At 36.4% G+C, this 26,471-nt stretch overlaps 1 protein-coding gene and 2 long non-coding RNA genes across 6 annotated transcripts; all 3 read right to left on the bottom strand.

Moving 5' to 3' along the window:
- Positions 1 to 13,640: 13,640 nt before the first annotated feature.
- Positions 13,641 to 17,262, bottom strand: LOC131311004 (uncharacterized). Its single transcript, XM_058338304.1, has 6 exons — positions 17,002 to 17,262; positions 16,807 to 16,856; positions 15,624 to 15,747; positions 15,360 to 15,458; positions 14,381 to 14,745; positions 13,641 to 14,162 (listed from the first exon to the last, which is right to left on the bottom strand). Exons 1-6 carry the CDS (start codon positions 17,183 to 17,185, stop codon positions 13,905 to 13,907), a joined length of 1,080 nt encoding a protein of 359 aa, XP_058194287.1. The 5' UTR covers positions 17,186 to 17,262; the 3' UTR covers positions 13,641 to 13,904.
- A 2,729-nt stretch (positions 17,263 to 19,991) lies between these two features.
- Positions 19,992 to 21,922, bottom strand: LOC131311030 (uncharacterized). The gene is made up of 2 exons (XR_009195374.1): positions 21,678 to 21,922; positions 19,992 to 20,356 (listed from the first exon to the last, which is right to left on the bottom strand). It is a non-coding gene; the product is annotated as an uncharacterized LOC131311030 (long non-coding RNA).
- A 192-nt stretch (positions 21,923 to 22,114) lies between these two features.
- LOC131310942 (uncharacterized) lies at positions 22,115 to 26,471 on the bottom strand. Of its 4 annotated transcripts, none has more exons than XR_009195347.1 (6): positions 26,016 to 26,333; positions 25,201 to 25,261; positions 23,830 to 23,872; positions 23,644 to 23,738; positions 22,751 to 22,868; positions 22,115 to 22,421 (listed from the first exon to the last, which is right to left on the bottom strand). It is a non-coding gene; the product is annotated as an uncharacterized LOC131310942 (long non-coding RNA). The 4 variants fall into 4 exon arrangements; XR_009195348.1 differs by lacking the exon at positions 22,115 to 22,421 and adding an exon at positions 26,376 to 26,471 and having other exon boundaries at positions 22,432 to 22,868; positions 26,016 to 26,108; XR_009195349.1 differs by lacking the exon at positions 22,115 to 22,421 and adding an exon at positions 26,340 to 26,446 and having other exon boundaries at positions 22,432 to 22,868; positions 26,016 to 26,108.

Below are 26,471 nucleotides of genomic sequence, written 5' to 3' on the forward strand. Positions count from 1 at the left end.
AACCCAGGGGCACCACCGTCTTCCCCAACCCCATTATCAACCACATTTTCTACAATGGCAGAGTTTTTCTTAGGCTTTTTGAGCTTTTTTTATTTTGTCCGTGTTTGAAATTTTTTCTAAATTTTTAGTTTTGCGTCGATTTCTTTTGACTTTTTGATTCGTCTAGTTGAGATGAATTAGAAAAATAAAAAAAATTATTTTTACGCAAATATTTTGAATGAAGACCACTTTTAAGCTCAAAAAGTCGAAAAAGTGGTTATTGATCAAAATATTTGGATAAAAATAAAAAAAAATTTACTTTCCCGATTCGTCTTGTCAAGTCAAAAAAAAATTGGCGCAAAATGAAAAAACGATAAAAAATTTAAGAGAAATACTAGGTGCAAAAAAAATGGGCAAAGAAAATACCCTTAAAGTATACATGAACGGCTTATATGCACTACACAGTGAATCTGAGCCGTTCATGTACACTTTAAGGGTATTTTCTTTGCCAATTTTCTTTGTTCCTGACACTTCTCAAAACTTAAATATAGACAAAATGTTAACTTTTAGAAAAAGTTAAGCAGAACGGGGCCTATGAATTTGGGGAAAAAACTAAGTTATTTTATTGTCTCGTTCACACAAATCAAAAAATTTTGGCATTTTAGCATCTTATTCATACTAACAATGTAACGCCCCCAAAATTTTGAGTACGTTAAAGAAAACATTTTATTACAAAAACAAGGTGAGTCTGGCTCATTATTACAACATAACTCTTATGAGAGTACTTTTATTACACAAGGGAAGGGAACTAAGGTTCCTAACTACAGCTCCGTCTGCTCCTCCATCTGAGCCAGCTCTTCAGCTCCAAAGGTCTCCAAGGTGTACTGCTCACCTTGATCATCTACAAAGTCTGACACATTATACCAGCGTCGCCACCGATATAATATGTCAGGGTCACCAAATGTAACACCATGAGCTACAAAAGCTCAGCAGAACAAACCCATACCCGCTAACCCATAACTTACAAACAACAGGTTATACAATCATCGATTTCCACATGATACATGTATATACAGCGAACAATGACATATCCATATTCGTTAATCATCTATCGTTGGTGTCCAAGATTTCCGTGTTTCTCCTACGCGACTCGTCGTAGACCGTGTCAACATTTTCACATACCAATCCATCTTTCAAAAACCATTTGTTTAACACACCCAACCTCGGTTCCGCCATTCCGGTCTCCCGAGTATCCTCACAATGGTTCCGCCGCACCGGGTTACCATTGGCACACAAAATCTTGCATTGGCTCCTCTCCGCGGATAACCAAGCCCTACCTCACCATGGTTCTGCCGATCCGAGTTCCCATGGAAACGCACACAACCTCATAATGGTTCCGTTATTCCGGATCTCCATTGGAACACACACAACCTCACAATGGTTCCGCTTTTCCCGGATTCCCATTGGAACACATACAACCTCACAATGGTTCCGCTTTTTCCGGATTTCCATTGGAACACACACACCCAACTCACATTATGCCACCAAAACCAGTTATAATGTAGTTTCAAAAATATTTCCTTCCTCGGAAAATATTTCCTTTCATTAATCACACCCTAGGTGTCATGTTTCTACTTTCTCAGTTCTCGTGTCTCGTGTCTCGTTTACATGCAAAGACTCCGGGGTATGACAAAAGTAAGCATGAAACATTCTAACAAGATCATCCAATTCTATAATATACCACAAGTAACACATTCGATTTATGTATGCAAGCTCATACTCCTTGAAATATCAAAATACAAATACTTCGATTCACATGGTAACGTTTTAACTTTCGAAAACCGTTCTTTCTTAAAGATCAAACAACATACGTTTTACTTGGAATAAGTAAGTAAGTGAGTAAGGATAAACTTAGAGTTAGGGGTAAGAATAATCTACCTTGATCCGAAACTAGTCGGGGCCGAATAAGCTAGTTGGAAGTTTTCTACGGGCGGTGAAACTCGCAAATCTGGACCAAACTTTGGATGGCAGTAACTCGGTCAATATTTGGCCGAATATGATCATTCTTGGGTCGAAATCGAAGCTCTCGAAGTGCTCTACAACTTTCGTGAAGGAAGTTGATCCTAGAAACTAATTTAGGTAGGAGTAAAATGGTGATAAAGGAAAAGACAGTATGCTGTCTGGAAATGAAAATTCGAGATTTTTACTGAACTTCGGATGTCAATATCTTTATCATTTCTTCACCGATTAGGGTGGTTCTTAGGTCTAACTTGAAGGTCTCGAAGTTCTCTACAACTTTCCCGAAGGAAGTTAGCTCTAAAAACTAACCTAAGAGGGAGAAAACTGAGGATTTTCAAAGGGCAGTAGGCTGCCTGGAAAAACAGAAATGATTTCTAGAGAGAAGTGAGAGCAAGAAATGAAGGTGTGAGTTGAAACTTGAGGTGAGCTTGCTATTTATAGGCAAAAGTCTTGGCTCTCTCTCCCTCCATATGGCCGGCCATATCTCTCTCTCTCTCCCACATGGATTTGTTCCATTGAGTGGTCATTTCATGTCTTTCAATCATGTCATGCCTTCCATGACTTGTCATTTCCAATTAAGGCCAAATCTTAGGCCATCATGAAGGGTTTTGGACTTGTCAAGTCTATAGGAAGGTTGCTTGTAAGAAAGAATAAAATCATTGGCTAACTTGTACTTTAAAAGACTAGAAATGGGTTGGCAAGTGATCAAAAATAGGCTTAAGGCTATAAATGTTGCTTGTGTAAGTAATCAAAACTCATGCACACACTCCACCCCACTCTCTCACTCTCGGCCTCTCTCTCCCTCCTAGGTACATATGTCTAGGAAAGTAAGTCTAGAATTATTAGGTTTAAGTCTAGAACATAGGTGTGCATGCATGGCAAAGCTAGCTTTGCTTCCTTTGGAAGCAAAATGATGGAATTCTTTGTATGACTTGTCTTGTCATGCTTATTGGCAAGTCAAAGGTCTATTAACCAAAGGACAAAAATTCTCCTAACAATTATGGACCAAGGGGTAAAGGAATATTGGTCATAATTAGGGTTTAAAATGACTAAACATAGGAATAAAATGATTACTCCTATGGTCTAGTGGTTCAATAGGGTTCGGAGGGTTTCATAAGGTTCAAAGACGGTCAAAAAGGTTCATCTAGGGTTAGGGAATTGTAACTAGGTGAATCGGTGATCCGGTTCCTCCAACTAATCGGTTGGGAGCTAACTCTAATTGCTACGTAGGACTCTTAGTCAAGAAGAATATTTTTAAGGACTTAAGTCTAATTATGACGGATTATAAAAATTAAAAAAGAATTTTTTTTGTAGCAAATCTAAGTAATTAAAATAAAATTTAAATATTTAACGAAATTTTTATTTACCAAAACTTAGGGTTGTTACAAACAATTTCTTAACAACTTCTTTCCCTACAACTTTTTCACTTTTGTACTCATCTACAACTTATTCACTATCAAAAATAACTTGACATTTCTCAACAATTAATTCACTATCAAAAACACAGAACAACTTGATTGCAACGAATTTTTTCTTACATCTTATTCACTACCGAAAACACCTCCAAAATATATGGACCACATGACATGAAAATATGTGATGGATGACGGTGTCAAGGCATCTATGGCGGTGCCCCTAGACCACTGATTGAATAACTTTTTTTTTTTAAGCAATTTCATTCAAGCCCGAAGGCAAAGATTACATCGCAAAACACAGGAGTGCATCAAACTACCTACTCCAGGATCTTAGGACACCCTACAAAAGCAAATCAGCACGAAATGCCGATATGAGAATTCCGTCCGAGACTAGGCAGAGAGATTCCAAACTCACAGCACAAACCATTACACAATAAGAAACAGATGTAATAAAAAACAACGAACAAAATACAGGCGAAAATGAAAGGAGCTGCTCTTATGGGCAAGCCACCCCGGTCGCCGGCACTACTCGAAGGGAAAAGGTATATAGAAATGGGATTCAGGGAGTGAATAGTCAGTGCCGTTGGGACATGTAGATGGGTGCACCAACTCTCTTAGTCTCTCTCGTCACTACAAATTTGTGCGGGCTATCCACAGACGTGAAGAGAAGAGAGGTTGGGGCATCTACCTACCATTTTTCGGAGGCATAGAATAACTACTAGGACTTGGGGGAGTGTCCGCCGGTTTGGACGAGGTGGACGTGGTTTGGAACTCCTAATGGCCGTTAGTGGACAAAACTAACCCCGTCTGCAAGAAACGCTCCCTCCTCCTCCTCCTCCTCCTCTTCTTCTTCTTCTTCTTCTTCTTCTTCGATTCTTCATTTCATTCCCCTGGATAACTCAATTTCATCCCTCTAGTATTAATCGTGTCAAATTCAACCCCATAGTTTACATTTCATCGCAATTTCATCCTTCTCGCTGACGGCATGTTAACGTTAGACATAATTCATGGGCCAAATTGTAATTTCTCCTTGTTAGTAAGGCTGGTGTAGTTAACTTTCTTCCGGGGAGAAATGAAATTAAGGTGTTTCAGTTTCTGGAAAAAGTATTTTTTGAAAAAGAAGGTAATTTTTCTATCAATATGAATCTTGTTTGATAGTTCTCATTGAGATCATTTATATCGTGCAAAAAAATCAAAAAATTATTTTTCATTTTCATTATATTTGAGTTTGAAAATTGAAAAAAAAAGAACTTTTAGAAAAGAAGGTAAACTGGAACACTTATGCAAACTAAAGGGTCCATTACTAAAATAGGTTTTTTTGTCAAAAAGAAGAAGACAGTCGTACGTAATATATTTCTCGTCTCAATTATTTTTGAGTTGCTGAATAATCAATTATTTTGAGAAAATTAAAATTCTTATTGTAGTCTGTATTACAAACATATAAGTAACATCTTCATTAAATGTCTTGGTATCGTATTTATTTTTCACGCGATTTAGAAATAATATAAAAGTTGTTTAGTACTGTAATTAATATTTAGTTATTTTGTAAACTTCTTTGACTAAGAGGTGGAGCACTCTTGAATACTAAATACATGTTGATTGAATATTCAAAGCTACATGATCAGTCTATATAAGTCTTCAAACAATTTTACAACTAATGGCAACACAATCAGATTACCTCAGAAATTTCATTGCCAGTTCCCACACCCAACATAACCAAACCACTGAACCAGACCAAATAGGATGGTTCGTGTAACGACCCGGATTTTTGACCCAAATTTTTTTTAATACAAATTTATATTGTTAAATTCCTAATTCAATAATTAATTAGATTGAATAATTTAAATATATTATTATGTGTACAATTGATATTATTTGCATTATTGTATAAGATATGTATTTAAACTTTAGATATACAGGGAATCAGTGATCCATATTCATCTCTTATCTTTTCTATCTAAACCCTAAGTAGAACTCTATTCAAACTAACTCTCCACTTCTCTATCTCTCATCCTATACATAAAAGCGTCCAGATACATTCTCACCATGTACATACATGCGTCCACATACATTTGAATTGAAAACCCCCCAAATGTGGCACTTGTCACCCATCTTTTTATCATTATCAGTATCACTCTCCTTCCTCATTCCACCACTTCTACACTTATCATCTCATATTCTCACTACTTTATTCTCTCTCATTATACATACCCACATAATCCGAAAATTGAACACCAGTATATTATTTCACTCCCAATTTTATTGTTGAGTCTAGAATAGAGAGAGAGAGAGAGAGAGAGAGAGAGAGTTGTGGCCGTAGGTGTGTGCACACCGCTGCTGCGGGCCCTGTCGGAGTGCCGCCGAACGCTGCCTCGAGATTTCAGAACCACCATGGCGATCTACGAACACCGTACAACACTTATCCGGACTTAGAATCGCGTTTGAGGTAGTTTTCCGAAAACCCAAAACCTTTATCTGCATTTTAATGGAGTTACTTAGATTTAAAGTTTATTGAAGATGATGATTTGCTGTTAAATTGATAATTTATTTTTAGTCCTGTTTATATTAAAATTTAGTCCGGTTGTGCTGAAATGATTAGTGTTATACCCTGTGAAAATTTATGATCGTTTAACAAGTGTTTGATTGTGAAATTATTATTGATGTTGCATTGTTAATTTGTATTTGAGTGGACGTTTACGTGTTTAATAAATTATTGGGGTAGATAAATATTTATGAAATATTAACAAGAATATTTTATTAGTAAAAAATTTATTTAGATTGTAAACAAGAAATATTTTAGATTATATATTAGTTAATCTTTAACTTTAATAAATATTAACTAGAATAGCCTCTCATAATTTTGTTGTTATAAAAATCTCATATTAATATTTAATATAGATAGTAAATACTAAATTTAGCAATAAGTATTTTTCAATAAAAAAATTAGTTTGTAAAATCTATGAATAATATGAAAGTTAAAGAAAATGTTTAAATAGTAGAAATGTTTTATAAAATTTCTAAATGAGAGAAATAGACTTAATTTTAAGTGTAGTAATTAATTGTTTGACTGAATATTATTTTGTTACTCGCATGATAAATTCTATGACATGATTAATTTTATCGCATGGTTATGTGTTGTTAGTACTTTTAGTTGAAATGTTGAACCGTGTGATATTTTGTTGTGGCTGTAGATTGGACAAATAGGTTCCCTGGGTGGTTACGAGTAGTGACTCATGTAGACGATGTTAAGTAAATGGAAATTGATAAAGTGTTGGAAGTGTGATTGTGTGGATTGTGATTTGAGCCATGGTGATGGCAAGGGTAACCTATGGGGCCCTGTGTTGAAATGGGTTACCTGAGGGGCCCGGTGTTGTGACGCTAATGTATGATACGTCATGGGAAGTTTCTCTTCGAGGAAGAGAATGGGTCCCATGAGACGATTATAGTTAGTGAGACGTTAATGTATGATACGTCATGGAAAGTTTCTCTTTGAGGAAGAGAATGGGTTCCATGAGACGGTTATAGTTAGCGTGGGGTAGTGGATGTCCGACCCTAATGTACGATACGTCATGGGATGACTCAATCCTCCTGTTATGGTCTTAAGTGAGAACATACTCGGTACATAACTTAGATGCGCTCACCTAGGACCCTGGTGCAGGATAAGCAAGAGGAAGGGTGGACCCATGAGACGATTGTAGTTAGTGGATGTGGGAGGAAAGGATCTCGCGGAGAGAATCCTTAGATTACATGTAAGATGATGGATAGTAAAGAAAAAGACGATGTGTTATTATTTTGTACCTTCGGTGTGTTATGAATTATTATATTGTTGATCTGCATATTGTGGTATTGGGTTTTAGGATTTCTACTTTGTGAATTATCACTCAGGATACGTTTGTATCCTGGCAAATCGTTTGCTTCGGCGTTCAATTTGCCAGAGTGTGCAGGATTCCACAGTGGAGCAGTTGATACAAGTGGGACCCCCTGGAACGGAGTCTGGGCCAACATTGCTTGGAATTTCGTATCAAAACTAGAGTCGCTCTGGAGTTGCTTTTGTTACATAGATTTTTGTATTATTTTGAAACTGTAAATTTTGTATAAGGATAAATAAGGGCCTAATAGTTTGTAAAATTCAGTGTATTTTAGGGTTAATGTTCCCGAAATCCCTTGAGAAATCGGGGCGTTACAGAATGGTATCAGAGCATAGGTTCAACTCTCGGACTTGGGTAGATTGGGTAGATCACACTTCTGAGAGCGTAGACTCGAGTTGTTAATCGTAATTGTTACTTATGTATTTTAAGTCTAATCTATAAATACTATTTGTTTGTCATCCGACTTAGACTTCGAGAGCGTACTGTGAGAAAACATAGGTCTTACTTGCTTGACTTTTATGTGATACGTTAATTTTTTTTTTTTGATGAGTGTAGTGTTGTCGTTTGACTCCAATGGTTTTAAGATCAAAAAAAATAATAATTTGGAAACTATAATTTCATGTTTGTTATCAAAATTAATTTTCATGAAAAACTTTTATTTGACATACAGCTGCTCATCGTCCTTAATCTCTTTGAACAAATATCTTTTTGGAATCTAAATATATTTTTCAGGGATTCTTAAAATGGATTCTTTTTCAACAACTTAAAAAAAAAAAATTGAAAATATCTTTTATCAACGTAGATGAGTTATAAATTTTTTTATTGTTTTAGTTTGAAATTCCTAAACACACAATTTCGAGGACGAAATTATTTTAAGGAGGATAGATTATAACGACCCGGATTTTTGACCCAAATTTTTTTTAATACAAATTTATATTGTTAAATTCCTAATTCAATAATTAATTAGATTGAATAATTTAAATATATTATTATGTGTACAATTGATATTATTTGCATTATTGTATAAGATATGTATTTAAACTTTAGATATACAGGGAATCAGTGATCCATATTCATCTCTTATCTTTTCTATCTAAACCCTAAGTAGAACTCTATTCAAACTAACTCTCCACTTCTCTATCTCTCATCCTATACATAAAAGCGTCCAGATACATTCTCACCATGTACATACATGCGTCCACATACATTTGAATTGAAAACCCCCCAAATGTGGCACTTGTCACCCATCTTTTTATCATTATCAGTATCACTCTCCTTCCTCATTCCACCACTTCTACACTTATCATCTCATATTCTCACTACTTTATTCTCTCTCATTATACATACCCACATAATCCGAAAATTGAACACCAGTATATTATTTCACTCCCAATTTTATTGTTGAGTCTAGAATAGAGAGAGAGAGAGAGAGAGAGAGAGAGAGTTGTGGCCGTAGGTGTGTGCACACCGCTGCTGCGGGCCCTGTCGGAGTGCCGCCGAACGCTGCCTCGAGATTTCAGAACCACCATGGCGATCTACGAACACCGTACAACACTTATCCGGACTTAGAATCGCGTTTGAGGTAGTTTTCCGAAAACCCAAAACCTTTATCTGCATTTTAATGGAGTTACTTAGATTTAAAGTTTATTGAAGATGATGATTTGCTGTTAAATTGATAATTTATTTTTAGTCCTGTTTATATTAAAATTTAGTCCGGTTGTGCTGAAATGATTAGTGTTATACCCTGTGAAAATTTATGATCGTTTAACAAGTGTTTGATTGTGAAATTATTATTGATGTTGCATTGTTAATTTGTATTTGAGTGGACGTTTACGTGTTTAATAAATTATTGGGGTAGATAAATATTTATGAAATATTAACAAGAATATTTTATTAGTAAAAAATTTATTTAGATTGTAAACAAGAAATATTTTAGATTATATATTAGTTAATCTTTAACTTTAATAAATATTAACTAGAATAGCCTCTCATAATTTTGTTGTTATAAAAATCTCATATTAATATTTAATATAGATAGTAAATACTAAATTTAGCAATAAGTATTTTTCAATAAAAAAATTAGTTTGTAAAATCTATGAATAATATGAAAGTTAAAGAAAATGTTTAAATAGTAGAAATGTTTTATAAAATTTCTAAATGAGAGAAATAGACTTAATTTTAAGTGTAGTAATTAATTGTTTGACTGAATATTATTTTGTTACTCGCATGATAAATTCTATGACATGATTAATTTTATCGCATGGTTATGTGTTGTTAGTACTTTTAGTTGAAATGTTGAACCGTGTGATATTTTGTTGTGGCTGTAGATTGGACAAATAGGTTCCCTGGGTGGTTACGAGTAGTGACTCATGTAGACGATGTTAAGTAAATGGAAATTGATAAAGTGTTGGAAGTGTGATTGTGTGGATTGTGATTTGAGCCATGGTGATGGCAAGGGTAACCTATGGGGCCCTGTGTTGAAATGGGTTACCTGAGGGGCCCGGTGTTGTGACGCTAATGTATGATACGTCATGGGAAGTTTCTCTTCGAGGAAGAGAATGGGTCCCATGAGACGATTATAGTTAGTGAGACGTTAATGTATGATACGTCATGGAAAGTTTCTCTTTGAGGAAGAGAATGGGTTCCATGAGACGGTTATAGTTAGCGTGGGGTAGTGGATGTCCGACCCTAATGTACGATACGTCATGGGATGACTCAATCCTCCTGTTATGGTCTTAAGTGAGAACATACTCGGTACATAACTTAGATGCGCTCACCTAGGACCCTGGTGCAGGATAAGCAAGAGGAAGGGTGGACCCATGAGACGATTGTAGTTAGTGGATGTGGGAGGAAAGGATCTCGCGGAGAGAATCCTTAGATTACATGTAAGATGATGGATAGTAAAGAAAAAGACGATGTGTTATTATTTTGTACCTTCGGTGTGTTATGAATTATTATATTGTTGATCTGCATATTGTGGTATTGGGTTTTAGGATTTCTACTTTGTGAATTATCACTCAGGATACGTTTGTATCCTGGCAAATCGTTTGCTTCGGCGTTCAATTTGCCAGAGTGTGCAGGATTCCACAGTGGAGCAGTTGATACAGGTGGGACCCCCTGGAACGGAGTCTGGGCCAACATTGCTTGGAATTTCGTATCAAAACTAGAGTCGCTCTGGAGTTGCTTTTGTTACATAGATTTTTGTATTATTTTGAAACTGTAAATTTTGTATAAGGATAAATAAGGGCCTAATAGTTTGTAAAATTCAGTGTATTTTAGGGTTAATGTTCCCGAAATCCCTTGAGAAATCGGGGCGTTACAGAATGGTATCAGAGCATAGGTTCAACTCTCGGACTTGGGTAGATTGGGTAGATCACACTTCTGAGAGCGTAGACTCGAGTTGTTAATCGTAATTGTTACTTATGTATTTTAAGTCTAATCTATAAATACTATTTGTTTGTCATCCGACTTAGACTTCGAGAGCGTACTGTGAGAAAACATAGGTCTTACTTGCTTGACTTTTATGTGATACGTTAATTTTTTTTTTTTGATGAGTGTAGTGTTGTCGTTTGACTCCAATGGTTTTAAGATCAAAAAAAATAATAATTTGGAAACTATAATTTCATGTTTGTTATCAAAATTAATTTTCATGAAAAACTTTTATTTGACATACAGCTGCTCATCGTCCTTAATCTCTTTGAACAAATATCTTTTTGGAATCTAAATATATTTTTCAGGGATTCTTAAAATGGATTCTTTTTCAACAACTTAAAAAAAAAAAATTGAAAATATCTTTTATCAACGTAGATGAGTTATAAATTTTTTTATTGTTTTAGTTTGAAATTCCTAAACACACAATTTCGAGGACGAAATTATTTTAAGGAGGATAGATTATAACGACCCGGATTTTTGACCCAAATTTTTTTTAATACAAATTTATATTGTTAAATTCCTAATTCAATAATTAATTAGATTGAATAATTTAAATATATTATTATGTGTACAATTGATATTATTTGCATTATTGTATAAGATATGTATTTAAACTTTAGATATACAGGGAATCAGTGATCCATATTCATCTCTTATCTTTTCTATCTAAACCCTAAGTAGAACTCTATTCAAACTAACTCTCCACTTCTCTATCTCTCATCCTATACATAAAAGCGTCCAGATACATTCTCACCATGTACATACATGCGTCCACATACATTTGAATTGAAAACCCCCCAAATGTGGCACTTGTCACCCATCTTTTTATCATTATCAGTATCACTCTCCTTCCTCATTCCACCACTTCTACACTTATCATCTCATATTCTCACTACTTTATTCTCTCTCATTATACATACCCACATAATCCGAAAATTGAACACCAGTATATTATTTCACTCCCAATTTTATTGTTGAGTCTAGAATAGAGAGAGAGAGAGAGAGAGAGAGAGAGAGTTGTGGCCGTAGGTGTGTGCACACCGCTGCTGCGGGCCCTGTCGGAGTGCCGCCGAACGCTGCCTCGAGATTTCAGAACCACCATGGCGATCTACGAACACCGTACAACACTTATCCGGACTTAGAATCGCGTTTGAGGTAGTTTTCCGAAAACCCAAAACCTTTATCTGCATTTTAATGGAGTTACTTAGATTTAAAGTTTATTGAAGATGATGATTTGCTGTTAAATTGATAATTTATTTTTAGTCTTGTTTATATTAAAATTTAGTCCGGTTGTGCTGAAATGATTAGTGTTATACCCTGTGAAAATTTATGATCGTTTAACAAGTGTTTGATTGTGAAATTATTATTGATGTTGCATTGTTAATTTGTATTTGAGTGGACGTTTACGTGTTTAATAAATTATTGGGGTAGATAAATATTTATGAAATATTAACAAGAATATTTTATTAGTAAAAAATTTATTTAGATTGTAAACAAGAAATATTTTAGATTATATATTAGTTAATCTTTAACTTTAATAAATATTAACTAGAATAGCCTCTCATAATTTTGTTGTTATAAAAATCTCATATTAATATTTAATATAGATAGTAAATACTAAATTTAGCAATAAGTATTTTTCAATAAAAAAATTAGTTTGTAAAATCTATGAATAATATGAAAGTTAAAGAAAATGTTTAAATAGTAGAAATGTTTTATAAAATTTCTAAATGAGAGAAATAGACTTAATTTTAAGTGTAGTAATTAATTGTTTGACTGAATATTATTTTGTTACTCGCATGATAAATTCTATGACATGATTAATTTTATCGCATGGTTATGTGTTGTTAGTACTTTTAGTTGAAATGTTGAACCGTGTGATATTTTGTTGTGGCTGTAGATTGGACAAATAGGTTCCCTGGGTGGTTACGAGTAGTGACTCATGTAGACGATGTTAAGTAAATGGAAATTGATAAAGTGTTGGAAGTGTGATTGTGTGGATTGTGATTTGAGCCATGGTGATGGCAAGGGTAACCTATGGGGCCCTGTGTTGAAATGGGTTACCTGAGGGGCCCGGTGTTGTGACGCTAATGTATGATACGTCATGGGAAGTTTCTCTTCGAGGAAGAGAATGGGTCCCATGAGACGATTATAGTTAGTGAGACGTTAATGTATGATACGTCATGGAAAGTTTCTCTTTGAGGAAGAGAATGGGTTCCATGAGACGGTTATAGTTAGCGTGGGGTAGTGGATGTCCGACCCTAATGTACGATACGTCATGGGATGACTCAATCCTCCTGTTATGGTCTTAAGTGAGAACATACTCGGTACATAACTTAGATGCGCTCACCTAGGACCCTGGTGCAGGATAAGCAAGAGGAAGGGTGGACCCATGAGACGATTGTAGTTAGTGGATGTGGGAGGAAAGGATCTCGCGGAGAGAATCCTTAGATTACATGTAAGATGATGGATAGTAAAGAAAAAGACGATGTGTTATTATTTTGTACCTTCGGTGTGTTATGAATTATTATATTGTTGATCTGCATATTGTGGTATTGGGTTTTAGGATTTCTACTTTGTGAATTATCACTCAGGATACGTTTGTATCCTGGCAAATCGTTTGCTTCGGCGTTCAATTTGCCAGAGTGTGCAGGATTCCACAGTGGAGCAGTTGATACAGGTGGGACCCCCTGGAACGGAGTCTGGGCCAACATTGCTTGGAATTTCGTATCAAAACTAGAGTCGCTCTGGAGTTGCTTTTGTTACATAGATTTTTGTATTATTTTGAAACTGTAAATTTTGTATAAGGATAAATAAGGGCCTAATAGTTTGTAAAATTCAGTGTATTTTAGGGTTAATGTTCCCGAAATCCCTTGAGAAATCGGGGCGTTACAGTTCGTGGTAATTCCGATTTTCTTTTTAACACCCCTAATGTACTGTAATGGGTGTGATACATAATATTAACCACAATCCAAATCTGAAGAAAGTACCAATTCATTAGCAACACACATGCAATGGCGCCTTAGCTCCAATGAAATGACTATTTAACAGAAATTTCCTACCCCAAAACAGAATTGTTTCAGTGAATTCAACAAATAAAAATGAAAGGAAAAACAAAAGCAGTGCTGTATAATTTTACCTAATTTCTGGAGTACTTCCTATATAGCAACTAATTCGAACTTAATTCAACCTAATTGGCTGTAAATCTGTAAACCATAACATGCTTGTAAGTCTCCCCTGGATTCACAATTTGGGAAGGGAAATTGGGGTGATTCACTGAGTCAGGAAATCCCTGAGTCTCCAAACACAGCCCAGCATAATTTGAGTAGGTAATTCCATTTTTACCCTTTAGAGGTCCAAGATTATTGCTAGTGTAAAACTGGACCCCTGGTTTATTTGACCACAGCTCCATCATCCTCCCTGATTTGCTCTCTTCCACCACTGCTACCTGCAATTATGTCCCACAATTTCGGTATTAAAAAAAAAATTAGAATTTCCAAATCAAATATAATGATAGATGAATTAGGGTGTGTTCTACTAATAAGTACTTATTTTTGAATTAAAAGTGATGTATTATGAGAGAATGACATATCTCGTAAAACAGAAAATAAGTACTTAGTGTATCGGGGCCTTAGAAAGATAGTAGTAATTTCTAACACTGCTTACCTTCTTCAAATGCTTGTGGCCACCCTCAGTGTCGACAACGTAGTTGATGTCGTATCCATCTGTGAGCTCATTGAACATGCTCCCGATGGGCCGAGACCGGCGGAAATCGTACGCGGTTCCTTTGACCGAGGCGATTTGACCAGTGGGGAGGAGTTCGTCGTTGACCGGGGTGATGTCGGGGGCGAACAAGGTGAGGTTATGGGAGAGGACGTCACCGCTGCCGTGGCCGCCGAGGTTCCAGTAAGTGTGGGAAGCCAGGTTCACTGGGGTGGCCTTGTTTAGTGCCTTGGCCTCCATTTTGATGCCCAGCTTGTTTGTTTCTATGAGCATGTATGTTACCATGACATCAAGATCACCTGGAAACCCTGCATCATTTCAGAGCATGTTCGTATCAGATTGCGAAAGTCAATTGATACCAGGCTATAGGTCCCATTCTGCTAAGGAAAAATCTGGCAATTGAAATTTGTAGTACTTATTTGCAACAACAAACTCAACTAAGGCTATCATATTTCAGCAAGTAAACGCCTTTACCACCGAGCCAATCCTTAATTAGGTGTGGCTAAAATTTTGACTTTTTAGATCGTCTCATAAGGGGTTTTTTTTTTTGGGATCAGCATCGTCTCTCGTAAGGTTGCAAGGTAATCATCTGTTTTTGAGAGGTTTGAGCAAGTTGATGCTAAGGCCCATGCATATTGAGCCAAATCATTCTTTTCGATGCTATGTACGTAGCAACTGATATTTAAATATGTGAATTATCCGCGTTATGATCTTGAAAAGTTTTTATCACGCAAATTCACATGACTAACAATGCCTCTTTTGTCGCGTGTATTAGAGAAGACATTGACCATCTCATAGGCCGCCGCGACAAGGTAACAATAGATTTTGCAGTTAGGGTTAGTTGGATTAAAATCCCCCTCCACAACAACAACAACAAAAAAAAAAAAAAAAAAGGAAGGAAAAACTTCAAAGTGTAGAGTACCTTGTTCACCATCAAAGCTCTGATAAGTGAATGTAACATGGCTGTCTGCTTTGTGGGTTTTCACTTTCCATACAACTTCACTAAATCCCTTTGGACCTCCTGTTATTCAAGAGCAATTACTATACTATCTGAATTAATTGAACAAATCATTTGGACATCGAAAACAAATCTAGAAAGCAAGAAGAAAGAAAGAAAGAAAAAAAGTGCGTGTAAGCTGACCCGGACATTCGGTAATCATACAAAAAAGTAAAGAGTATTTTATACCATGGAGCATGTTGTCTCCTTCGTTAGGAACTAATTGGTAATGAGTGCCGTTGAGAGTAAACTGGGCACCTCGAATTCTGTTGGCAACCCGACCAACAATGTTCCCAAAGTAGGTTTTATCACTCTGCATCCATGTACAAACATCATTAACTAATCGAAAAAAATGACTGAAAATTAATCTTCGTAATCTCCTCTTTTTTTTTTTCTGAGTCAAAAAGTGGGTTAGGGCGACTAGCGACGTGACTTCTGTTGGCAACCCGACCAACAATGTTCCCAAAGTAGGTTTTATCACTCTACATCCATGTACAAACATCAATAACTAATCGAAAAAAATGACGAAAATTAATCTTCGTAATCTCTCTTCTTTTTTTTTTTGCTGAGTCAAAAAGTGGGTTAGGGCGACTAGCGACGTGACTCTAAGGGAGCCCACTCGCCATGAAATGTTAAGATTTTGAGCCATAGCTAACCCGGCGAAATCTTTGTAATCTGATCATATTGAAGAAAGCCTAAAACACATCTTACGTCAAAAAAAATCAGCCCACCTCATATATACGGTCCTTGTCCTTAGATATATGGAGTTTCTGAAATTTTATAGGTAGTAATAATGCCGAAACTATTTTTGTTAGTGCCAAAATTCCAGGAAACAAAAAGCTTGTATCATGTGCAGGATATAAATGTTTTATGCACTAAATTTTGGCATTAGCAAAAATAATTTTGACATTATCATTTCCCAATTCTGAAAATTTATAATATGAAAGTGCTTTATATTTTTTAAAATATGTAGTGACATGACTATTTACAGTGAATAAAGATTATAGAAAGGTGGGAGTATCTAATTCGACTTCTACTTTTGTAGCACAAGTTGTGATTGTTTCGGCTAAATTTTGAAGCAAAGTTGGATGATTCATAAACATTCTTCCCGATATCGGATTGAGATGATTTTTTATAGGGACCCTAAACGAAGCATTTTGAACAAATGAGCGGCTCAGATCATCTTTGCAGGACTCGAGACGGGCGTGAAACTGATCTGTGCGCGGCATTTGGTTTTGACCCAATACGGTCTTGTTACAATGTTAGACATCTTTTGTGGGTTTTTGTATATTTGCAATTTTAGAGGCTATGACATTCAAGTGCGTGCGCGTGAGAGAAATAGAATAGGAAGCAGACACTTGATCGATCTAACCTTGTACTCATCAATTGTTTCGAACCCAAGAACAACATCATCCAATTTCCCTGAATTATCAAAAACATTTTTGAACGGTGAGATTGTGGTATATTTTGCTCACGGCAGCCCAGGGGGCTCCAAGTACCATTGAGGGAAAAAGAAACAACAAAAACAAGAAATAAAAACAAAGAGGAGAGGAGAGGGGGAAGTTACCATTTTTATCAGGGAGCAAAACAGAGAGAACAGTTGCACCAAAGTTGGTGAGCTTCACGGTGAAGTCTCCCCTCTTCAATTCATAAACCCCTACAGCTTCCTCCTTCTCTGCTCCATTACTAGTACTCGCGCCCCACAAAACTAGCAAAACATAGCAACAAAACAAATAGTATGTTTTACCCATTGTGATTTTTAATAACGATAGGAATGCCTCACAAGAAAAAAAAAAGCCACTAGAACTTTAATTTATATATGTAGAGAGAGAGAGAGAGAGAGAGGGGGGGGGGGGGGGGGAGGGAGGGGGGAGAGAGATATGGATGAGGATGAGGATGAGGATGTATACTACATAAGGAGAGAGGGCTTAGATTAGAATTCTAAGGAAGTTGTGACTCTTCCTTTTTGCTTGTTATTAAGGGGAATTGGATCGTCTCCGGTTTTTAATTTGAATAAGAGGGACAGTCCAAATCTAGATCAACGGTTTGGATTTTCTTAGAGACTTACTGAGAAAATCCGAACCACTGATTATACCAATATATGATGTAGATTTAGACTATCTTGTTCAGTCCAAAACTTGGATGGGAGAGTAACCGATTGAGACTAAAAACAGAGGATATATACTGAAAAGGTGAGAAGATTCCAAGTGTAGATAATAGTAGTTTCTTTTGACAAATCTTCTGTACATTGGGACGATAAGAGTCCTCCATTTTCTATATCAGACCTTTCTCATTGAGCTGTTAGTTCTTTTAGGCGTTCTACAAACATTATTATTAAATCTAAGAAAGGGAATAAAAAACAAAGGCATCATTATTTACTACTTTATTGAATTACTATTTACACATTTATGTCAAAATATCGATCCTTACAAAGCAAAATCATAACTCCGTCCCTGACCATAATGCTTTTGATTTTATGATCCAGAGTTTATAGTTAGAATGGAAGGATAATAAATATATATACCATTGTGAATGAAGTGTTCCATATGAATAAAGTTTTGAATATCATACTAGCTAAAGTACATGTTTTCTTACTGATACGATATGCATTGGTATCGGTGCAATATCTGGTAGTACCATTTTTGAACTTATCGCTAAGGTTAGAGCCACCATTTCATTTTGGATGGGGCCAAACCTTATAGAAGAAAAACTTTCAACTCACAATTAACTGTATAATCCAATGATTTTCATTCCTTATCTAGGGAGAATTACCGGAAAGAGGAGTTGACTCAGTCTTATTACCACTTCAATGGTCTATAACATCAAAATCACCAAAACATGGTTGCCATGATAATTGCAGACCATCCTACCCTTTAAGTAAAACGGCATCTTTTGCCTAAGGAGAAAATGGAAAACGTTTTCCTCTTCCATCGTCCTCCCATTCTCCATTGCTCCATGTACCAAAACCCTAGCTCTCTCTCACTCCAGGTTTGATTTCTCCCCATTTCTCTCTCTCTCTCTCTCTCTCTCTCTCTCTCTCTCTCTCTCTCCCCTTTTTTCTTTCTTCTGACTTCTTTTTTTTCTCTCTCTCTCTCTCTAAATTTATACTCCTACAGGGTGCTTGGGCTCTAATTGTCCGAATGGAGGTAGGAAGGTTGAGCTCCGATGTGGTTTCTCTGGAGAAGATGATGTTCTGCTCTGTTGTGGAGGCTTTGGTGGTGGAGATCCTTTTGGCTGCTCAGAGACTTATTGCTTGCTTTCTATTGGCGGTATAAACTTCTCTCCCTTTCTTTTTCTCTGTTTTGGTAAAAGTTTAAAAGATGAGATTTTTATCATCTGGGTCTTCAATTCCATGCTCTTTTCTTGCTGTTAGGGCTAATTTCAAGGCTGCTTTGTGACATTCAGCTTCTAGAATAGAAAAGAGAAGGCCGTTGAAACTGAACGCAACTTTTAGAAAAGAGAAGACGACCAAGTCCATATTGTCAAAAGACTACACTCTATATCTGTGTGGACCACATATTTATTGTATAAAGAGCAAGCCATATTTTTTGGCAAGTGATAAGTGAAAAGTTAGGTGGTGGTTCTTTCAAGACCAAGAGGACCAAGTCCATATTGCTCAAAGACTACACTCTATGTCTGTATGAACCACATGTTTATTGTATAAAAAGCAAGTCATATTTTTTGGCAAGTGATAAGTGAAAAGTTAAGTGGTGGTTCTTTCAAGACCAGGACCAAGTCCATATTGCCCAAAGACTACACTTTATATCTGTGTGAACCAGATGTTTATTGTATAAAGAGCACGTCATATTTTTTGGCAAGTGGTAAGCATTGAAAGTTAGATGAAGATTGTTTCAAGACCAAGTCCATATTGCTAAAAAACTATACTGTATGTCTTTGTGGACCATATCTTTATTGCATAAAGACCACGTCATATTTTTTTGGCAAGTGGTAAGTGTGAAAAGTTATAATTAATAACTTGGTCTTTTATATACATTTGTTGGGTAATATATCCATCTTTAGTATGGGAGGTACGGATAAAAATAATGAAAATGGTGTTTTTGGGTTGTTACATCAACTTCCCCTAAAGTTCGCCAACATCTTATTTATATAAGTGGAAAACAAAATTAAGTGCCAACATCTTGTTTATATAAGTGGGGAACAAAATTAAGCGCCAACACTCTTGCTTCATGATTAGGTGTTTGAAATTGAGTTCCTAGCGTGCTGAATTTGTAATTAGGTGCTGGAAATAGAGTTTTTGGGGTGCTGAAACTATAATTAGGAGATGGAAATGTTGTGTAGAAGTGCAGGAAACATGGATTCATGTTGTGTTCATGTCTGCGTGTCCTCGCCCGTGTCCATGTCTGTGTCGTGTCCTTAAACAATGCCCGTTTCCAAAAGTTAGCAATCAATTGGCTCAACTGGACACATCACCAGTAGAATTATAGCATCCATATTTAGTATCCCAATTGGCTTTAGCATATCCACATAATCATAAACAATCCAGCAGCAAAACATAGCCAGACTTGTATCAAAAAAGAAACCAAAGAAAACCAAGAATCAATGGAAAACCAAATCCTTCATCGAATACGTACCCAAACCAACACAACACATACATTACAAAATTTATTTACAAAAATGTTATTTTCTACATATTCATCTCAGTTTTTTGATATTGACAAACGAGATACAAACAGAAACAGTAAAATGCTTGTTTAGAACTCGCCCAAAACACAATATCATCAACCATAGCACTGAAACCCTACTTCAAACTTGTATTCGGTCTAATGCATCATCAAATTTGTGTCAAATTAATGAAAAATCAAATCCTTCATTGACCAAGTTGTTTCCTGACTTTATTGTACTTCCCCTGGATTGACCCCGTACACGCTTCTTGCAAAATACCGAGGTCAATGCAAGTAAGCCTGCAATTTGAAGGAGTAAGTATTAGTCGACATCATTCATATATTCTGAGAGCCATGAATGGGTAGTAAATTTGCAAGAACAGAAGCAAACACAAGGAAAAAAACCAACATCACTCTTTTTGACATTCTTTTTCCATGTAGAAACTTCTTGTCCTATGCAGGATTCAAATGGCTCCCTACATAGGGCTTTCACCATTCCTAATAGAAGTATTGTAATAAAATTACTAAAAATAAAAAATATTGCACATGTTATAGGTATGCTGTATGAAAATTATCCCATGTTTACCTTCAATGGGACTATTGGGAGTGACTACCCTGACCTATGTTGCACAGACACTTCGTCAGAGGTCACGTACCGGTGTCGGACTCTGGATACTCTCCAGACACTTGTTCGATAATCATTTCCAAGTGTCCTAGTTTTTTTTATCAATGTTTTCATTTGGCCACTCCAGGGACACTTTAAAATGCTCTAGACACTCTCGGACCCTTGGAAAACAAGTCGGGGTTGATAAAAAAAATATTAGGACCTAATTAAAATAGTAGGATCTAATGCTTTTAGTTGAAATACTTTTATAAATGATATGATGATGGTTATAATGTAACGTATCTATGGTGATACATATTTACAATTAGAATTTTTTTTTATTTTTCTTCATGTGATAGTATACATATACGCTTTTTAAAACGTATCCCCTAACGTGTCGAATCCTCCGTTTTTTTAAAATTCGCGTGTCATAGTGTCGGTGTCGTGTCACGTGCCTGTGTCGGTGCTACATAGACCTTGACTGACTTAGCTAGCGGTACTTCAGGAGCCATTCTTGCAGTCCCAAATAGAGGAGCCATTCTTGCGAATTCAAATCACAACCTTTACGCATGTTTCCCTTCCTTAGAGTCAAAATAAGTAAACATCAGAATCCAAATTAATTAGATCTATATTTCCACCCTTAATTTTCAGGAGCCAAACAACAAGATGATCTGGGAACTAATAACCAGAAGTCCACAGAAAAAAGAACTGTCGAACAATTTACTTCGAAGATAACAAAACCTTTCTGAAGTCTTAAATAACTAAGTTCGCATGATCCATACATACCTATCATCAAAGAGTTGCTTACAACTACAATTAGAGGACCCGATTATAAAAATTAGGGAACTTACCAAAACAATCTCCCTAATTACAGTGACCCACTAATTTTTTCAAGGATGGATGAACTAATTAAGGTTTACAAATTAAAAACCTTAGAGTTTACTAATTGGGTACATGGATGTATGTATAGCCTACTTATTATCCAATAATTAAAGGTAGGGTGGAAAAAGTTCAAACCTGATGAAGGTAATGGGCAGCAATGGAGGTTGAAGTCATGCACGTGGGTGGTTAGCAGCGAGAGCTGTACGGCGCCGGAACCTGTCGAGGTGGCCACTGTTGGTGGTCCCCCCGAGCCTGTCGAGCTCCTCCTCCCCCCCCCCCCCCCCCCCCCCCTCTCTCTCTCTCTCTCTCTCTCTCTCCGTCTCTCCGTTTGAACGAGGCCTCGTGTCGTGAGAATGAGAGATAAACGATTGGGAGAGAATGGGGGACTAGGGCTTTTTCTCTTGATATATATATATACTAGGGATTGTGCCCGTGCCTGAAGGCACAGCGCGGTGTAACACAACATAAATCTTGATGAACTACTCATCGCTCCTATAAACCTCTAGTAGATTTGATAAATCTTGATGAACTACTCATCGCTCCTATAAACCTCTAGTAGATTTGATAAACTATTCATGAAACAAATATAATTGGAGCAACTAACGAAAAAAATATGAACATGTAAGCCAACAACTTTCTAACAGATTTCATTCATTGGCAAAGACAACAAACCATCAAAGACTTATTAATAGTTGTCAAATAAACAAAAGAGAATAGGAAACGTAATTTGATTAACATAACTTGCTCATATCTAAACTAAGAATTCTCTCTGTCTCGACCATAACCTTTTCCAAATAAATAAGCAAGATAGCAAAGAGTTGAAATAGTGATCGAGATAGAGTGAATACGGCTCTAATTTGTGCTCCAAATTGCTCACACCTGGAAGAAAGAAAAAATGAATCAAAACTTTGTTCAAAGATATGTAAGGATGTGAAGTTGGTGCATTAGATAAACTTGCAAGACTAACTATACGAACAAAGTATACCTCATATGGAACCAACATAATGTCAACAAACAAATTACAAATCTGGATCACAACATCAAAAGGAGTACCTAATTTGGCATTCAATCATGCGTAGTATCGTATCGTGTATCTTGCGGAGGAACTTACACATCTAAATAGGCTCATGAGTCATAAGAATTGAATGCTTATCTTTTTGTGACTGATTAAGTAGAGCAAACAAAACTGATATTTAAGGGCTTCTTACCTTGAACCAAAACTTAGCCTCCATGTTTGTACTGGTAGATGGGTAGGACAACTTGCTAGCGGCACAACCACAACTTAGCCTCTTTGTTTGTACCGGTCGATGGGCATTTCAACAAAAACTGCAAAGAAAGCAAACAACTTACAACAAAACCATAAAATAAAATAAAAAAAAAACTATTTTTTCCATCAGAAAGTCTGCAATTAGATAGGAGCAAGTCCTGTGTATATATAGGTCTCACCCATGTGAGAGGAGCGTTGCAAATAACCGTTAGATGATATCGTTCACATTAAACCAAAAGTTCCTAAAGAGTGCTCATATCAGCAAACCCCTTGTATACCCCATCATCAAGAATATCCCTAACAGTAAAGGGTTCAAGCCATTTCCCAGCAAGCTGTTCATTTGCCTTGCATCACCATTGATATGAACTTTCCTACATCAAATGGACATGTCACTAAACCTATTCATATTTAGTTAAGATGCTATACAAATGGACATGTCACTAAACCTATTCATATTTAGTTAAGATGATATACAAACCAAGCCAATGCTTACAATAGCTTCCAATGCCTTAATTTGTTCAATACCACCACCATTCTTTACCCCCTTTAAATTTCCATGTATCAATGGGAATAGAGTACCTCCATCGAGGAGACACCCTTTTGCAAATGGCAATTATTTAGCAAAGAAGCATGCGACTGATATCAAACTAATTCATAATCCTTTCGGTTTAAATAAAAAATTCAATTCAGATTGAGCAAATGAAAAGCTACATCATCACAGTCCTCTTAGGGATCGATAATCCCACATCCAGATACTCTCTAACAAACCTTTGGACCAAAAATATATATTCAGTCATTCGGTTTTTTTTTTCAGTGCAAGAGTAAGAAACATACCTATTGGTTGGTGGAACAGAGAGTCTCACATGGCGTTTTGAGGCAAGGAGAGAGACTTGAGATCCGACTCTCTTGCAATTTTCAAAGTCTTACCGCTACAAAATGAATTCACACTTAGAAGACTCATAAATGAGCTAAATGGAACAAACATATTGGGGCCGTTACAGCAATATATTGAATACATACCAGTTTGACCAGAGTAGTCCCACGTAAGCCATATATTTTCAACCTAGATTGAATCCAATAAATAAGCACACAATTTATGGCAGCTATAGTGTACAGGTGGCATAAAACACATAAAATAATCAAAGAAGTGATACAATTAACAACTACTGCTTGAGGGGAGCCAATGCAAAACACCTAATTAATTGATACTTTCATAAGAATCAAAGGCACTTCAACATAACAAACACAATAGCCAACTCTGTTACTTTGTTCATAGTGAATAATTGCATACAACTCAGCACTAACTGATGTAATATGCATTACCGATAGTTATCTTGAAGCTTTTTTTAAGAATCAAACAATTCAGCACTAACTGATTACCTGCGAATGCCGAACGGTAAGAATCCAAAGTAAGCTATTCACAGATTTTTTCCCCAAAGCATGAAGTTACCCCAAAGGTAACCACGATAGCTCTCCACAGATTTTAATATAATTTTTGCTTTCTCTCCAAGCCAACTCTTAGGTACATAAAAGCTAAACCCACCCCGACAAAGATATCATTTCTGCTAGTATGTGAGAGAGAAAGAGGAGCACCACACTCCTTTGCATCATGTGTTTTAAAAAGGACTTACCCAAGATTTCCCATTCCAAGCCCCAAGTTTCTTAGGTTATTCACAACCTTTTCTAAAAAAAAAAAACATGAAAAAAGTAATCAATCTAAAGAATCTGTATAGGTAAAAAAAATCTTGTTATGATTGCATAAAAGGAATTGAACACTGAAAAGGAATTTTGAATTGGTTTTTTGAAATTCACACTATCTAGATTTCGGTGAGGATTTTGAATTGGTTTTTCATGCACAGGATATAAAGCTTTTTGAACACCAGTTGTACAACCTCGGTGCTAACTATCTTTTCGGCACTGTAGAAGTACTTATCCTACTCAAACCGGTGCCAAGATCACTACTATTGCTGCACCAGCTTCTATAACCATAAACATAAACATGGACAGTGCAAAGAGTATTAAGTTCATTGAAAAAATATATAGCTCCAAAAGTGCTCAGAAAACAAATTTGACATTTGTACAAAGAGCGCGAAAAGATAAACAAAAAAGAGAAAAGGCAAATAAACCAAACAAAATACGGATCATCACACAATCACTCCAAAATAACAAACCCATCTTTCCAGCTAAGGAATGGGAAATCTTGCTCCTGTTCAATGAATACCATTTTCATTTCATCTTTCAGTTAATCCAGGAAAAGCCATCTTTTTCTTTTTCTCTCGAATTGCATCTACTTATAAACCAAACAAAGTATGGATCAACATGCAACTGAAATTCCTTCCAATAATGAGAGGAAACAAACGAAAACAGTAATCAGAGGATCAGTGTTCTCACCCTTCCATTGGTGTTGATATCACCTTCTGGCCTGCAATCACTGGAACTTTTATTTTGACTCCTATACGTAATGTAATGAAGGTTAGTTTTAGAAAAAATCGAGTAAAAAATGACATGGAAACTTGAAGTTTTTTGCCATGGGAAATCAATTCTCGCCTCATCTCCAGGATTCTTATCCGACTGTAATCTCAATGCCAACTTATGATATGCTTTCTTTATCTCTTGTTGAGATGCTATCTTTTCCACGCCAAGAACCTGCAAGGAATTTGATTACTTTTTTGTAGTTACTGGATCTGAGTCAAATTTGACAAATGCGGAGAGCGCGCTTGATACCAAAAGAAAACAGGAACTATAACCATGCAATAACACTCCATTAATGACGTCTGATCAATCAAGAATAATAAATAGCACCCTTTCTAGCGTACAAGCTTACTTTATGTCTCAGTTTACTATCCCCTGTTTGGTGATAAGGATGCTGGAGAAACTCCAAGTGGACTCTTTTGGGCCTAGGGTTCAAGTTCATGTTGGTGGCTAGCACGGACCAATTAGGGCAGGGCTGGGAATTCAATTGGTCTGAGAGTTGAAGTTCAAGTTCAAAACAAAAGTTTGTAGTGAAGGAGTTTCAAACAGAATCAGAAGTCACCGACAAATGAAAGTGTGGGTTAGCAGCAGTGCTTGGAGATGCGATTAGGAGCTCATTTAAGAGGTCAGCTCCTAAGAAACACCATTGTAGTATTTGACAACTACTACTGACAGAAACGGAAAACACAATGGACCAAAAATACAAACCATAACTAAACGAAAATAATAATCACCTAAAGGTATTCTGTCAAACACCTAGTAGGCGTTCTCTTAAAATTGTTTTGCCACTTTCGTCATCCCCAACCTCAGTGTAAGAAAGAAGACATCTGCACCACACAATAAACAGAAGAAATTGACGGTAAGTTTAAAAAGAAAACGATGGTTCAACATGGATTGATCAGTGGTCAAAAACCTATTGACTTGCATTTCATGACATCTTCCTCTATTGACCCGCCTAATCAAACCCAAGAAGCTCTTCCAAACGGTTATCTCAGACCTCAAAGCCCAAGAAATGAAACGCAACAGTTCAATAGAAACAAAAAAAAAAAAAAACTAACGGGTTCTATTCGGGTAACAGTGTGGCGGAGGGTTACCGGGGTTGGGTTGGCGGCGGCGTGGTCGGAGTAGTCGGCGATGAGCCTGGCACTACGGAAATGAGAGAGAGAGAGAGAGAGAGAGAGAGAGAGAGA

The sequence above is a fragment of the Rhododendron vialii genome, chromosome 12a (genome assembly GCF_030253575.1).
Source record: "Rhododendron vialii isolate Sample 1 chromosome 12a, ASM3025357v1".
Taxonomy (NCBI): domain Eukaryota; kingdom Viridiplantae; phylum Streptophyta; class Magnoliopsida; order Ericales; family Ericaceae; genus Rhododendron; species Rhododendron vialii.

Bases quoted from the DNA above. Each gene is read 5' to 3' on its own strand.
- LOC131311004 (XM_058338304.1), bottom strand. From the start codon at position 17,185: ATGGGTAAAACATACTATTTGTTTTGTTGCTATGTTTTGCTAGTTTTG. The intron at 16,857-17,001 runs GTAACTTCCCCC...TTGATAATTCAG, and splicing joins TTTGCTCCCTGATAAAAATG to GGAAATTGGATGATGTTGTT. The intron at 14,746-15,359 runs GTACTCTACACT...GAAATGATGCAG, and splicing joins GAGCTTTGATGGTGAACAAG to GGTTTCCAGGTGATCTTGAT.